Genomic DNA, 16339 nt, shown 5'->3' on the forward strand with positions numbered 1-16339 from the left:
CACACACACACACACACACACACACACAAAGCTCTCAGTAGTTCTGTAACTCTGTGATTCATCTTATCCAATCAGGAACCCCGGAGGCGTGGCGGGTGATGATGTCACTGAAGTCCGGCCTATTAGCAGAGAGCACCTGGGCTCTGGACACCATCAACATCCTGCTGTATGACGACAGCACTGTGGGCTCCTTCAGCCTCACACAGGTCAGACACACACACACACACACACACACACACACACACACACACACAACCTAACCGAAAGTCTTCACCTTCAATGAATCCTTTGAAGTTGTGACGACCCCCCAAAATTTACCTTCAGTCGACTAATAAACTAATTGTTGCAGCTCTGACGATGCTCATATCAAATTTTTGGCATTTTGATAAAATTATTATAATTGAACAAATCCTCCAAATCAGTCTGAAACAGCTGGTATGATGAAGCAAATCTGCTGCTTATTACCTTTAACTATGGTCACCACAACATCTCCAGACTCCATTAACAAATGTAGTGATTTTAAGAGTTGTTGAGTTAAAACAAACTTTATAACGTAGTGAAACTCTGTCTCTGACAGATTCTAAATCATTGTCTCCTTCTTGTAAATTCAGCATTAAATGAAAACAGTAAGTTGTGTGTTTCCGTGTAAAAAGTGTCAGTTTGTGGCAGCATGGCTGCACCAGCCTGTCTGCTTCTGTGTCTAAAGTGCTAAAGTCTGACCTGCCAACATTTAGCAGCTGTTTGAACACACTGTTTACACTGATTTCACCATTTACACTCAATTTATGAGAGAAGAAACATTTTATTGATCTAAACATGTCACATTTTACAGATACACTAAACAGTAACCAGTATAGGCGACTTCTTTGTCCCCAGACTCCCTTAACAAATGTGTCAGTTTAGTGAGTTGTTGAGTTGGAGACACTTTATAAACTGTGTGAAACTCTGTCTCTGACTGATTCTGACTTATTTGTTCCTTCTTGTTAATTCAGCAAATGTTCTACATGAACTTCTTTCTGTCTTTGTGTAGAAACATGGAGTCTGTTTGTCTCAGTGATGGACGGGTTTGTTTCATATAGAGCAGGAAGTGACATCAGATCACAGGTGGTCACTCACATTGATATCAGGTGTGAACTGACGCACTGTCAGCTGAACACTTGTGATCAGATCTCTCAGGACAGATGTTTTGTGTTGAGTGACAGAATTGTGTGCAGACAGACATTTTGCTGATTTAATGGAGACAAATAAAAACCGACACAGATCAGAAACACATGGAGGACTTTTATCAGAATAATGATTTTGAGTTGAATGAAATAAAGACTCATTTAAAGAATAATCAATAATCTGGATGCTGTAGAAGAAAAAATGGCTTTATCATAGTGTGTGTGAGTAATCAATGATCAGCTGACCTCCTCCTGTCCTCCTGCAGCTGCCTGGTTTCCTCGAGCTCATCGTGGAGTTTTACCGCCGCTGCCTCATCCAGATCTTCGGTATCCTGGAGGAGTACGAGCTGAAAACTGAGGGCCAGAGGACCCTGCTGGGACCTCTGCCCAACTCCCCCACAAAGGAGGAGGAGGTGCTGAAGGAGACACCAGCTGCAGCCTCAGAGTCTAACGGCCAATCAGCTGAGGAGCAGAGGATACCACAGAGGTCAGCGGAGGAGATGGAGGCGACACCACCGCTACTTACAGCTGCACCTGGCGTCAACGCTCAGGAGGAGGTGAAAGACGGGGAACCTGTTGTCAAAGAGGAGGTGGAGGTGAAGGAGGAGCACCAGGAGCAGGCAGAGCCCCGCCCCCAACAGGCCAGCAAGTACGACAAGCTGCCAATCAAGGTAGAGGAGAAGGGGGAGGAGTGGGAGGAGGTGGATGAGCGTTGGACGGGGCTCAGCATGCCCAACGGCTTCATCAGCGGCCTCCTGCACTGGAAGGCCGGAGGAGGAGACTCCACCGCTCACATCCAGACAGGAGAGTCCACCCCCACAAAGGAGAGGGGGGGAGGAGAGGTGGGGAGGAGTCAGGAGGAGAGTAAGGAGGTGGCTGAGGGAGGCGAGGAGAAGAACCTGCCAGCCAGTGAGGAGACACCACCTGAAACACAAGAAGGTGAGGAAGAGGAGAAGGAGGAAGAGGAGGAGGCCAGGATAATCACTGAAACATAATTTATAGAAATTTTATTTTATTAGTTTTTATTTTATTTGACAGGAAGAAAGTTCACTGAAAACAGAGTGGATCTGTTGGACCAGGCGTTAATAAGAAAAATAAAAAGGAACATAATCAATCATCTTTAATCTGATGATCAGAATGTTTCTGTTTGTCTGTTTCCAGTTATTTTCACTCTGTCTGTCCTCTTCAGGCTCCCAGTCGGAGGTCAGAAGTCAGAGTCCCATCAGCCAGCTGGAGGACGAACCTCGCTGCTGGGACGAGGCTCCGCTGTCCACGGCAGAGTCCTGGCAGGATTCTCTGGCCAAACGCTGTGTCTGCATATCCAACATTGTACGCGGCCTCTCCTTCATCCCCGGCAACGACGCCGACATGTCACGGCACCCGGGCCTGGTGCTGATCCTGGGCCAGCTGGTGCTCCTGCATCACCACCACCCCCGCAGGAAACGGACACCACCCAGCTACCAGCGGGAGGAGGAGCAGGGGCTGGCCTGCAGCCGGGACGAGTGGTGGTGGGACTGCCTGGCGGCGCTCCGGGAGAACACGCTGGTGACGCTGGCCAACATGTCAGGCCAGTTGGACCTGTCGCTGTACCCCGAGAACATCTGCCTGCCCATCCTGGACGGGCTGCTGCACTGGATGGTGTGCCCATCTGCCGAGGCCCAGGACCCCTTCTCCTTGGCGGGAGGCTTCTCCTCGCTCACCCCTCAGAGACTGGTGCTTGAGTGTCTGTGCAAGCTGAGCATCCAGGACTGCAACGTGGACCTGCTGCTCGCCACGCCACCCTTCAGCCGCCAGCAGAAGCTCTACGCCACGCTGGTGCGCCTCGTGGGTGAGAGGAAGAGCCAGGTGTGTCGGGAGATGGCGGTGGCCGTCCTGTCCAACCTGGCGCAGGGCGACCCCATGGCAGCACGCAGCGTCACCCTGCAGAAGGGCAGCGTGGGAACTCTAATCGGCTTCCTGGAGGACAGCGTGGCCATGGCTCAATACCAGCAGAGCTCGCACAGCATGCTGCACGCCGCCGCGCCACCGGAGCCGCCAAGCATCAACATGATGTGCCGTGCCGCCAAGGCGCTGCTGGCCATGGCGAGGGTGGAAGAGAACCGGACGGAGTTTGTTCTGCACGAGAGCCGGTTGCTGGACATCTCGCTGTCGGCCGCCCTCAACTCCTCCGTGGCGGCCATCATGTGTGAAGTACTGTTTAAAATTGGCCGCTCGTGACACGAACACCGCCACGGAGCACGCTCAGTGGCACTAGAAGCAGCTCCGCCTATGTGACAGACTGGCTCCTATTATATTTTTATTTAAAGAACAGAACACAAATGTTTTTACATACAAATGAATATATATAGAATATATAAAGCTCCTCGGCTCCATCCGCAAAATGTTTATTTGGGATTTTTAAGTAATTTTAATACAAAAATATTTAATACTTGTATTTTTAATTTTTTATTCTTTTGTCAGTTTGTTGTTTTGTTTTAACCAAAGTGTGACGGTGGAGAGCACTCGGGTGTCTTTGATGTTTTTAAACAGACGTGGTCGTTTCTTTCTGTTTTTGGGGGCGGGGTTAGATCGATTTTGGAGGCGGGGTCAGATTTATTTAAATAATGACATGTTGTAGATAGGCCTCTCTATTCTCATGTGGTATGACAGGAAACACTGATGTTCAGTCATGTACTTTGTTTTGGTGCAATAGGTTGTTTGGGCGTTTTTTACTTTAAATGTGAATCATTCGACCATCTGCAGTTCGACCATCAGTATTTTGCTGAACCACGACAGTATCAAGCGTTACTTTCTGTTTATTGAGAACTTTGTATGTGTCCTCCACCAATCAAATCCCAAATTTCCCTCCACCGCCATCATCCTCCTGTAAATAGACGATGTACATTTCACTCGGTGACGGTAGCTGGTGATGAATGATCTTCATTTATAATCACGACTCTGCTCACCTGAACGTTTCCCAGCAGGTGAACACTTGTTTCTGTATTTAAGGAAGAATCCTCAGTTTCAGGATGTTTTGGGGGTCTGATCTGGGAGGGTGCGTTTGATTTGAGAGACTGTATGTACAGGAGGTCAGGGGGAGGGCGGGACTGTACTCATCATGTTGCTAACAGACACAACTACAAAAACAGTTATAACAAATGTAAAGAGAGAAAAAAAGAAAATCTCTACATCCAGAACGTCTCATGTTTGATTTGACAGACGTTGTTTCTTCAGTATGAGATCTTTATATGTTCCACAACAAGAATAAACGTACATGAACTCTGGTTGAGCACTGTGAACGCAGCTCTGGGCTGGTTTTGTGAGCAGATCTCGAAAAAAAACTGAGACTGATGGTTCATTTAGATTTTTCCTGGCGAAAAAAACAAAATTGGTAGATGGATAAAAAAAAAATGTGGAGAAATAATTTCTTTGTATCCGAGCTGCTGGCCGATCTAAACACGGTTACATTCATTTATCAACAACATTGTGAATTTTTACTTTTTTAGCTAAAAGATGTTTTGCCGCCTTCATCCTCACAAGTGAATGTTGGCGAGCCGCTAAACTGAAGGGACAAAAATAATTCACAAAAATTACCAGCAGCTTTTAAGGTGGAGCATTTTCTTGCATGTAGGGCTGCAGCCAGGATGTTAAAAATACTGGGGTCATGTCGGTCCGACAGGATCTCAAGAAGACCCAGAAGACACTGACTTCTCTCTCATGCATACAGGACTTATCTACTGCCCTGATATGATCCTTCTATGGTCGCATATTTCTGCCAGTTAAAGACGAAAAAATTATGAAAACTTTGATAATGTATACACACATATATTCCCATGGTACGTGATTATACATAAATTATACATAAACATCATTATGAGTTAAAATGTCAGAAAATGTTAATGTTAACCTTTCTTATTATTACAACGAACCATCAGAATATTTATTTTATCGAGCTTCGTTTTCATCTTATTCTTTTCTTTAACTGAAATGCAGCGGCTCGGCCCTCACTCACACACACACACACACACACACACAGGGTTAATGACAGGACGATACTGTAGGCGTCCGACTTGTTACATACTTGTCACAGTGTAATAGAGGGCTGAAGTCGTGCCTTTCTGGTCGACCCAGTGGGACCTTAGAACTTTTAAACGATGTATTGATCCTGTTTGAATTGTGTCACAGTGTCGTCAGTGACGTCGTCTCCTCACTGAAACACTGTAGAGCTGCTCCTGTATATGAGCAGCTCACAGAACTGAACCAGAACCAGAACTGCAGTTGTCACTATGAGCAGATTTATTGTGATGTTCATCTTGTTTACGAGCTGTTCTGAGCCCAGTTGGCTCCATGTTGGTGTTGGTTCTGGTGCTGATGAGACGATGTAGTTCACTGAGCGCTTCAACACAAAACTACACGAGGTTTGACTTTAACACAACAAACTGACAAACATCACGTGTGAGATCCAAACTGGATCAGTACATCAGCTGTCTCTCACTACCGGACAAAGATTTTCAAAATAAGGCTCCATGAGGGAAACCGGAAGGGGCGTGGCCTGGTCATACAGAGACGTTAAACTTTATTGAAAACACGTCATATAAGTAAGTATTATGATCAGTTCATCACTTTAACATTTCAGTACACACTGTGAACATGGTATTTCACCTGAGCACGCACCGCCACGCACGTCGACAGAGCTAGCTAACCGGCTAACTGGCTAGCTGCTTCACATAGCAGTCAGCGGAGGTGTTAGCTCGTGTTAGCTCGTGTTAGCTCATGTTAGCTCGTGTTAGCTCGTGTTAGCTCGTGTTAGCTCGGCAGGTTTGATCAGCGGTCGTCACGGCCTCTGTTTAAACATGTGAGGGTTGAAGCAGCCGGCTCGCGTGACATCGTGCGTGTCAGTCGCGTAGTATCAGCTGTACTTCAGTGTGACACCGGAGCAGAAACGGTTCGGACGGAGAGCTGAGCGGTCCCGCAGCGGTCCGCCATGTTTGTTTCCACTGCGCAGACGCGGCGGGGGGACGAGACGTTTCTTTATCTGATCGTTTCGGATCATCGAGCTCAAACTTTGCGAATATTTGTGAAACGCTCGGTAAAAAGTCAGCGAGAGGATTTTAATCCTTGACTGAGACGACTGAGATGAAGATTTCACCACCCGGAAGCTTCCGGTCAGGATTCTGAGGTTTGTGAGCAGCTTCTTCTGTCCCAGTGTTTCCTCCACCTGAAGCTGGAGAGGGTCTGTGAGTTACCAGGTGAGTTCAGCAGGTGAGAATGTTTGATCACCTCCGTCACTGTGCTCATGTTGAGCTGTCGGTGTGTTTGCGGCTCTGAACTGTTCACAGGTTTGTTATAATGTGAGCTGACCTGGTGTTTTTAATGTTACAGGTGCAGGAGTTCAGACACTTCTCAGGATGAGTCAGTGTCTCACTTCACTGTTTATTCTGCGACAGCTGAATTTAAATTTTCTACGGATGCACGATATGGATTTCTTTCGTTAACCGATAATTACCTCACTCTCATGGCTGATACCGAGGTAATTATCGGTTATCAAAAGAAATCCATATCGTGCATCCGTAGAAAATTTAAATTAAATTATGGAAACCAACATTTTATGCTCAGAAGTTTTATTTGATCTTCCAGCTGTGATCAGACTTTTTCCCCTCGTGTTGTGTTGTTCACACCAGTGACGACGTGTGTAGCTCTGGTCTACGTTGCGTTGCACCACCGTCTGTCTTTGTATCATCATCTGCTGATAACCGATAATGTAAATCTTCCTTTATTGGGCCGATAATTTATCTGTCCGATATATATCGAGCATCCTGAAGATAATGCAGCACATTTTTGTTTGATTTTTATTGAGTTATCCACGCATGTATATATTCACCCATGTCCCAATGTCCCTGACTAATTTTGAGTCATATATATTCATCTTACCAGCACTGACACACACTTTATCTCACATTTACACAGCTCGTGTCTGAAGTCTTCAGCAGTGAGCTGACGTGTGGTAACTGGTCTCGTATCAGTCATCACGTAGACCAACAAACAAGATGTTCATCTACACTCAGAATGAGGAAGTTAAACTCTGCTGTGGTTTTAACCCTGTGGTGACTTTCTGTGGACGCATCCTCTCACAGCTGATAAGCACATGAGCTTTAGTCTTAGAAAAACTTTATGTCCTCCATTCCTGCAAACAATAGTCCAGCCCAACAAAAAAAACAATGTGAACGTGAAGTCACTTCTTATTAGTCTTGTATTTTAGATATAACATGACATTATAGTATATTATATTGTTGTTATTCTGTAGCAGAGTTGGGCAAGTAACTTTCAACCTTAGCTTCATTTTAAAGTAATATATTACGTAGACGTAGACAAACGGCAGCATAAGTTTGCAAATGTAAATCTTTTATTCAAAAAGAGACAGGTCGGTTCCCGTTTTCCTGTGGGACTGATACAAAAAAAAGAATAATACTTAAAAAAACAGCAAACAAAAATAAATACCACCAAGGCAGTGGCTCACTAACTGCAAACCAAACCAAACATCATTAATCCAATACAAAACAACATAATATGTTTGAAGAAAAACACAATAGAAAATATAATTAATATATTAAACCCACCAACGATACAGTCAGATTTCCCACAAAAAATCTCACGCCTCCCCGACACTGGGACTTCCTAAGAACAGATTAATTAATTCAAATCTTATGAAGCACAACCAGGATGCCACAACATTATCGAGCGCAGTTAACTTCTACTCACCAAAGCGAGACTCACCGGTGTCCCAGTCAGCTACTTTCTTCACCCACGGAGCACACAACAGGCAGCGCCAGCCCTCCGTGGAAAAGACAAAGCCGAGAAATGCCCGCACGGGTCGCCAACAGGTGCATTTTATCTCGTAATCAACCATCCATACTGATTCACAGGTCCGACTAGACCACACACCTGCATCAGTTTCACCCAGCTACAGTTTGTACATGTGAGTGTGTGCGAACAACATACGTGGATAAAGAGTTGGCAGCAGTTAAACACTGTGGGTCAAATAATGTGTCAATTCCACCGGCTACATTATTACATGACTTTATAGTTACTTTCAACAAAATGCCCAAATAACCTCTATAGAACAATGAAACAGCCGAGACCTGTTTAAATAAATGATGGTCTTGGACTCAGTGATGAGCAGACAGACAAAGGACCACAGTCTGATATATCATGAGAAGGAGAGCTTATAAGAGCCAGGTGTGCCCTGATTTAGTCCTTTTGTTCCTTTCTTTAAAACCATGTTCCAACACTAAAAATCATCCATCCCCTCATCCTATCACCCATCCATCCATCTGATCAACCATCACATACTCAATAAATGGTTCAATGGCTCCTGGATCCTTGTGTATGAATGTGCACACTAATCAGAGGTTCTATGGTCCAGTCATCCTCCTAAGCAGAACTGGTTATTAAAGTATACAGTCTTTCAGTTATTGTGTGGTGCTATATACCCTGAAATTGTGATCCCTTCTGAGATAGGTATCATAATATAAAAATTTCATACTGTCGCAAACCCTAAGACACAATAATACAAAGCTGACAGTCCATGTTGCACTTAAGTGGTGCAAATTCGCAAACAAATTTTACCAGTCATAAAATTACCACAATGCAACCGACACAATGACCTCGTCTCCTTTGGGACCCCTGTAAATCTGGAGCATTTACCTGCTTTGGTGATCCAGCCTCAGACTGAGCCAGTACAGGCAAAATGGTCAGCATGTGTGCGTTACTGCAATCTGCAGGTCACCATAAACTGGTAAATTAATTCGATATATTAAAGGGTTAAGGTTCATTTTATTGTTATCTTACAACACGGTTGTGCAATGAAATGCAAGTTAAAGTCCCTTTATGCAACACAAGAAAAACTATTCTTTATGGTGGAGTGTTGACGATGAGTTGGACTACTGCAACTCGCTCTTGACTGGACTCCCAGCCTCTGCGACTGCGCCTCGTTTTCAATCTACCCAAATTCTCCCATGTGACCCCCCTCCTCTGTGACCTCCACTGGCTTCCTGTTGCAGCCCGCATCCGATTCAAGACGATGGTGCTGGCCTTCAAGGCCGTCAACGGAACTGCACCCATCTACCTCCAAACACTGGTCAGACCACACGCCCCAGCGCGAGCACTTCGCTCCACTACATCAGCTGGCCGGCTGGTACCACCATCGCTGAGAGCAAACAAAGGTCGCTCAGCGAAGTCATGACTCTTCTCTTTTCTGATGCCTCAGTGGTGGAACGAACTCCCGACCAACGCTGGGGCAGCAGAGTCACTCGCCATCTTATGCAGAAGACTCACTTGTTCAGTCTTCACCTCGACCCCACATAGCATGACTCCCGTGGTACTGATGCCAAGCTCGTTTAGTTTGTAATCAGTTTCATGGGTGAGATTATTGAATTCTGAGCTGAACTCAACAAAAAGCATTCTGATGTAACTGGTCTTATATTCGAGATGTTTGAAGACTGAGTGAAGGGCATTAGATATGGCATCCTCTGTGGATCTGTTGGTTTTGAATGCAGGTGGTGAGGGTCCAGGCTGGCTGGGGTGTTGCTTTTGATGTGCTTGAGAATCAGTTCCCGAAGCACTTCATTAGCATAGGGGTGAGTGCCAGAGGGCGGTAGTCAGTCAGCCTCATCACTGCAGACTTTTTAGGTACAGGAACAGTGGTGGGTGTCTTAAAGCAGGTGGGAACAGTCTCTTGTGAGAGGGAGATGTTGAAAAATGTTGGTAATAACATCGACCAGCTAATTAGCACAAGTTTTTAGTACACAACCATGGCTGTTATCAGGACCTGCAGCTTCACTCATATTCACTCTTAGTAGGATTTTATCACTTCCACTGCGGAGTAGACTTTACAGGTGACTCTTTGATCAGGTGATGAGTGCAAACTTAAAAATGTGTTTAGCTTATCGCCAACATGGTCTCACGTGCATTTGTAGCCTGTTATATTTTGAAAATGACAAATTATATCTTAAACAATCAATCTTGTGTTTTTCAGCAGGGAGGGTAGATGGCGACACCTAAACAGGTCCTCTTGGGAACTTTGGAGGATTTAGGAAAGGATGACTTTATAAAATTCAAGTGGCTCCTGCAGCAGGAGGGAGTCCTGGAAGGCTTCCCAGCAATCCCAAAATGTCGACTGGAGAATGCGAACAGGATGGGCACAGTGGATCAGATGGTGCAGACCTACGGTATGAACACCATCAGAGTGACCAGAATGGTTTTGGGGGAGATGAAACAGAATGATCTGCGGGAGAAATTATCAAACACCATCTCAGAACCTAAAGGTAGGTCATTAAGAACGGAAAGTAAGAATTTGTATATTATGCAGCCTTACATAACAAACTAGTGTAAAGTAAACATAGCACAAAAAGTAGGGTTTTGGTTTGGTAGATTATTTCTTTGTTGTAACAATGCTTCTTGGCAATAAATCTTATACCGTTGGAAAGCCTGTTTATTTCTCTTTTAAATGGTGCCACATTGTAAGGAACATGCATTTGTGGGCTGAGCAGCAGAGCTGAGTATCTGGGTTGCGCCCATGAAATACTTGCCAAATCTTCTCTGCCAAACATCTTATTCTGCTATTGACTCTTGTTTGGTGGATTGGATGATTGAAGTCTGAAGACATATTGGCAATTTAACAAACAGGAGCCTCAGTAACATGTGGAAGAACCATACACAGCTACAACAGCCTGGTACCTCCTCCTCATGCTGGTCACCAGCCTGGTTAGAAATATGCACACATACTGTATCTGGTTATGTTTTTGATGACTCACATTTTACTTGTTTTTGTTCATTCAGAGATTCTCACTGAGTGCCAGCTCAAACTCAAAACCAACCTAAAGAAGAGGTTTCACTGTGTGTTCGAGAAAATCACAAAAGCAGGAAGTTCGAAACCTCTCCATGAGATCTACACTGAGATCTATATCATGATGGAAGAAACGGGAGAGGTCAACATGGAACATGAGGTCAGACAGATTGAAACTGCAACCTGGAAACCAGCAACGCCGGAAACAACAATCAGATGTGAGGACATCTTTAAAGCCTCACCTGGAAGAGATGAACCAATCAGAACAATGATGACAAAGGGAGTGGCTGGCATCGGGAAAACAGTCTTAACACAGAAGTTCACTCTGGACTGGGCTGAAGACAAAGCCAACCAGGACATACACTTCACATTTCCATTCACTTTCAGAGAGCTGAATGTGCTGAAAGAGAAAAAGTTCAGCTTGGTGGAGCTTGTTCATCACTTCTTCACTGAAACCAAAGAAGCAGGAATCTGCAGCTTTGAAGAGTTCCAGGTTGTGTTCATCTTTGATGGTCTGGATGAGTGTCGACTTCCTCTGGACTTCCACAACACTGAGATCCTGACTGATGTTACAGAGTCCACCTCAGTGGATGTGCTGCTGACAAACCTCATCAGGGGGAAACTGCTTCCTTCTGCTCACCTCTGGATAACCACACGACCTGCAGCAGCCAATCAGATCCCTAGCGAGTGTGTTGACATGGTGACAGAGGTCAGAGGGTTCACTGACCCACAGAAGGAGGAGTACTTCAGGAAGAGATTCAGAGATGAGGAGCAGGCCAGCAGAATCATCTCCCACATCAAGACATCACGAAGCCTCCACATCATGTGCCACATCCCAGTCTTCTGCTGGATCACTGCTACAGTTCTGGAGAATGTGTTGAAGACCAGAGAGGGAGGAGAGCTGCCCAAGACCCTGACTCAGATGTACATCCACTTCCTGGTGGTTCAGTCCAAAGTGAAGAACGTCAAGTATGATGGAGGAGCTGAGAGAGATCCACACTGGACTCCAGAGAGCAGGAAGATGATTGAGTCTCTGGGAAAACTGGCTTTTGAGCAGCTGCAGAAAGGAAACCTGATCTTCTATGAATCAGACCTGACAGAGTGTGGCATCGATATCAGAGCAGCCTCAGTGTACTCAGGAGTGTTCACAGAGATCTTTAAAGAGGAGAGTGGACTGTACCAGGACAAGGTGTTCTGCTTCATCCATCTGAGTGTTCAGGAGTTTCTGGCTGCTCTTCATGTCCATCTGACATTCATCAACTCTGGATTCAATCTGCTGGCCGAAGCAAGATGGTGGTGGGCTAGAACTTTGGCCTACCTGTGGTCTATAGTATTTGGAGATAACTCTAAACTATCACATGTCCACCAGAATGCTGTGAAGAAGGCCTTACAGAGTCCAAATGGACACCTGGACTTGTTCCTCCGCTTCCTCCTGGGTCTTTCACTGGATACAAATCAGAATCTCCTCCGTGGTCTGCTTACAGAGAAAGGAAGTAGCTTAGAGACCAATCAGGAAACTGTCCAGTACATCAAGAAGAAGATCAGTGAGAATCAGTCTCCAGAGAGAGGCATCAATCTGTTCCACTGTCTGAATGAACTGAATGATGGTTCACTAGTGGAGGAGGTCCAACAGTACCTGAGTTCAGGAAGTCTCTCCACAGATAAACTGTCTCCTGCTCAGTGGTCAGCTCTGGGCTTCATCTTACTGTCATCAGAAAAAGATCTGAATGTGTTTGACCTGAGGAAATACTCTGCTTCAGAGGAGGCTCTTCTGAGGCTGCTGCCAGTGGTCAAAGCCTCCAACAAAGCTCTGTAAGTGGACTGATACTTGGCCAATAATGTATGTAAAACATTTTTTTTTTTTTAAACTGGAATTCTTACAGAAAACATTTTTCTAAATTGATTGTTTTGGCTTCATTTTCATCTTCCTCAGCCTGAGTGGCTGTAACCTGTCAAAGAGAAGCTGTGAAGCTCTGGCCTCAGCTCTTGGCTCCCAGTCCTCTAGTCTGAGAGAGCTGGACTTGAGTAACAACAACCTTCAAGATTCAGGAGTGAAGCTGCTCTGTGCTGGACTGGAGAGTCTGCAATGTAAACTGGAAACTCTCAGGTCAGAATGTAAGAGTCAGTAACACTCTTTAAAGATTGCACGACACTGAAAGTAGTTTCAATGAAGTGTGAATGTGTCCGTACAAAACTGTAACCGAGTTGTTTTCCAATTATTGGCAATAACATGTTTGTTCCTGGGAATAGCTTTTTCTGTTGAATGTTTTGATATTTTCCTTAGTTGGTCTTAAGTCTTAAACTTAACGCTGTTCTCTAACTTTCTGCAAATTAGAGAACCTTTGAAATGAACAGATTAAAAACACTTGGCAGCTCATCATTTTGTATTTGTAACATTTGACTGAATTTTGATGTCTAATTTCAGACTGTCAGGCTGTCTGGTCACAGAGAAAGGCTGTTCTGCTCTGGCCTCAGCTCTTAGCTCCAACCCCTCCCATCTGAGAGAGCTGGACCTGAGCTACAATCATCCTGGAGACTCAGGAGTGAAGCTGCTGACTGCTCGACAGGAGGATCCAGACTGGAGACTGGACGTTCTCAGGTATAAGAGCTCTGTTACACTGACAAACTGGGGAACTCTTCTAGGTTGAACAGCAGTTAGCACTCACAGGGAAGGTTGTTAAATGTTTCATTTTTTATAATACAAGAGAATATGCTGGACTGAATGTGTTTCTTCTTACAGAGTGGACCATTGCGGAGAACAGAGACTGAAACCTGGTCTGACGAAGTGTAAGTGTGGATTCAGTTTGATTCATGAGAACACAACAGCACACAGTCAAGTCCATTTTTTTATAAGTTTATAATTTACTCATACAACCTCACAGACAATAGCTGACTCAACAACCTACCACTTTGAATATTTACAACATTTCTAGGGTATACAATGCAGTCTTTTATTAATGTTTGAATAACAATGTAAAAGTTAAATAAATTAAAAATAAATTAAGACATTTTAAGAATAAAAAACAGTTGTATTAGCTGATAACCTGCTGCTGTGTTTTGTCTTTTCTCTTCATCAGATTTCTGTGAACTCACAGTGGACACAAACACACTCAACAGACGCTTGAAATTGACTGACAACAACAATAGGGTGACAGTGGTGAGAGAGGAGCAGCCATATCCTGATCATCAAGACAGATTTGATAAATTCCTTCAACTGCTGTGTAAAAATGGTCTGACTGGTTGCTGTTACTGGGAGGTCGAGTGGAAAGGAGAGGTTTATATAACAGTCACATACAAAGGAATCAGAAGGAAAGGAGGCAGTTATGACTGTTTGTTTGGGGGTAATGATCAGTCCTGGAGTCTGAAGTGCTCTGATAGTGATGGTTACTCTGTCTGGTACAATAACAGACAAACAGTCCTCCCTCTCTCCTCCTCCTCCTCTGGTAGAGTAGCAGTGTATGTGGACTTTGCTGCTGGCACTCTGTCCTTCTACAGAGTCTCCTCTGACACACTGATCCACCTCCACACCTTCAACACCACATTCACTGAACCTCTTTATCCTGGGTTTGGGTTCTGGTCTGACTCCTCAGTGTCTCTGTGTTCAGTGTAGGAGGAAGTGTCTCCTCCTGTGAACAGAAGCACTCACAATATTAACAGCAGCTGAAACAAACTGTTTGCCCTGTGCACCATCACACACAAACATCTGACACTGATATTTCCATTTCTATCCTCTCTGTTTAATTTTCGTTTCTGTTTTGAAAGACCATGATTCATTGCAAAAGTGGGTAGATTCTTTGTGGTAGTTTTGTTATTGTGCACTATTCACTACTGTTCAAGAACACTGACACTGTGATTCAACTGTTGTGATCTCATTGTGTTGTGTTGTGTTGTGTTGTGTTGTGTTAATTACTATTAAGAAACCTATTGTAGAAAATTAAGAAAGGTAACGACCTGTTCACTGCAGGTTATGATTGTGTAACACACAGAGGACATGTTGACACAGAAGGACACGCTGACCTGCTATGAACAGTCCTGCACTCTGATTTGGCAATCAACATGTTATACAAATTGTTGCAGTCTTCAAGATAGTTATTTTAGAAACAGACTCACATCTCACTACATCAGCAAAAAGGGATAAATATAAACATAATGTGTGTGAATATAAAAAAAACGGGTGCATTAACAGGATGGTGAGAACACCCAGTGTGTCTTTTTGAAATTATCCAAAACTGGCCCCAAGCACACCCAAGAAAAGGTATAACAATGAAAAAATTAACAAGCTGCAACAACTGCTGCTGCTCTCCCATTTGTCATAAGCTTTGTCTATAAGAACTACACACAAGGCACAAACAAAATAATCACCAAATGCAACGTTTGCAGAATGAATTTAAAGGATGCTGGATCGACCACATCAAACTTTATCAGGTATCTGAAAACACACCCAGGTAGGTCAGTCCCTTGGTGGTGTGAAACCTCAGTGCCTATGGACGGTTAGCAAACATGTTAATTTGTATCAGATATTCTGTAAATGCAACTTGTAAACTGTGATCTGCTGTTATTTCTGTACATGCGACAGCTATTGCATGTCTGTCCGTCCTGGAAGAGGGATCCCTCCTCTGTGGCTCTTCCTGAGGTTTCTTCCATCGTCTTTTTTTCTCTGTTAAAAGGGTCTTTTTTTCCAACAACATGGCAAGTTTTTCCTCAGTCGAATCGAGGGTCTAAGGACAGAGGATGTCGTTCACTGTACAGACTGTAAAGCCCATTGAGGCAATGTGATTGTGATTTTAGGCTATATAAATAAAATTTGATTTGATTTGATGTTTAGTTCAGCATGAACAGCATTTAAGGGGTCAGTTCACTTTAAGTTCAGAATTTTTCTTCACTAATTTAAACACTAAAAAATGTTAAGCATGAGAAGGCTGTGCTATCCAGCCAATAAGTAAATTACTGATCACTGATACTCTTTAATAAGAAAGTAAACTGCCCTGTCTTTTTACATTTCAAATTGGTTTAATTGTAAATGACTTGAACCAAATGTACTAAACATATTTAGTACAGTGTGCTACTTGATGGGTTTCATTCCACAAACATTTCTTACAGGAATAAAAATTAACTGATGTTTACTGGTAGACAAAAATAGCCAATAACTGAACAAGTTTTAGATTTATGCAAGGAATCATTTTTGTCACACAAAGAAAGATGCCAAATGATCTCTTTTTACACAAAACTATTCATGTTTTGATATTACAAATTTATAGACTTGCAGTATATTTCAGATATTTTGGCAGCAATAGTGTTTTGCATTTAGCTGCTGTAGCTGTGTATTCATATTGCAAAGCAACATACAGTAATT

At 43.9% G+C, this 16339-nt stretch overlaps 2 protein-coding genes across 5 annotated transcripts in view; both read left to right on the top strand.

Moving 5' to 3' along the window:
* arid1b (AT-rich interactive domain 1B) overlaps positions 1-4441 on the top strand; it is a 42153-nt gene extending 37712 nt beyond the window's left edge. For all 4 annotated transcript variants that reach the window (XM_073492318.1, XM_073492319.1, XM_073492321.1 and 1 more), the window contains 3 exons: positions 76-206; positions 1430-2102; positions 2353-4441. In XM_073492318.1, coding sequence (XP_073348419.1) covers positions 76-206; positions 1430-2102; positions 2353-3380 — 1832 coding nt within the window. In that variant the 3' untranslated portion in view covers positions 3381-4441. The remainder of the gene's footprint in view (positions 1-75; positions 207-1429; positions 2103-2352) is intronic.
* A 1778-nt stretch (positions 4442-6219) lies between these two features.
* On the top strand, positions 6220-15804 carry LOC141017617 (protein NLRC3-like). The gene is made up of 7 exons (XM_073492326.1): positions 6220-6391; positions 10177-10465; positions 10980-12798; positions 12920-13093; positions 13412-13585; positions 13727-13773; positions 14064-15804. The coding sequence occupies exons 2-7, from the start codon at positions 10189-10191 to the stop codon at positions 14594-14596; spliced, it is 3024 nt and encodes a 1007-aa protein (XP_073348427.1). The 5' UTR covers positions 6220-6391; positions 10177-10188; the 3' UTR covers positions 14597-15804.
* Positions 15805-16339: the final 535 nt, after the last annotated feature.

Source organism: Pagrus major, chromosome 22, assembly GCF_040436345.1.
Source record: "Pagrus major chromosome 22, Pma_NU_1.0".
NCBI lineage: Eukaryota > Metazoa > Chordata > Actinopteri > Spariformes > Sparidae > Pagrus > Pagrus major.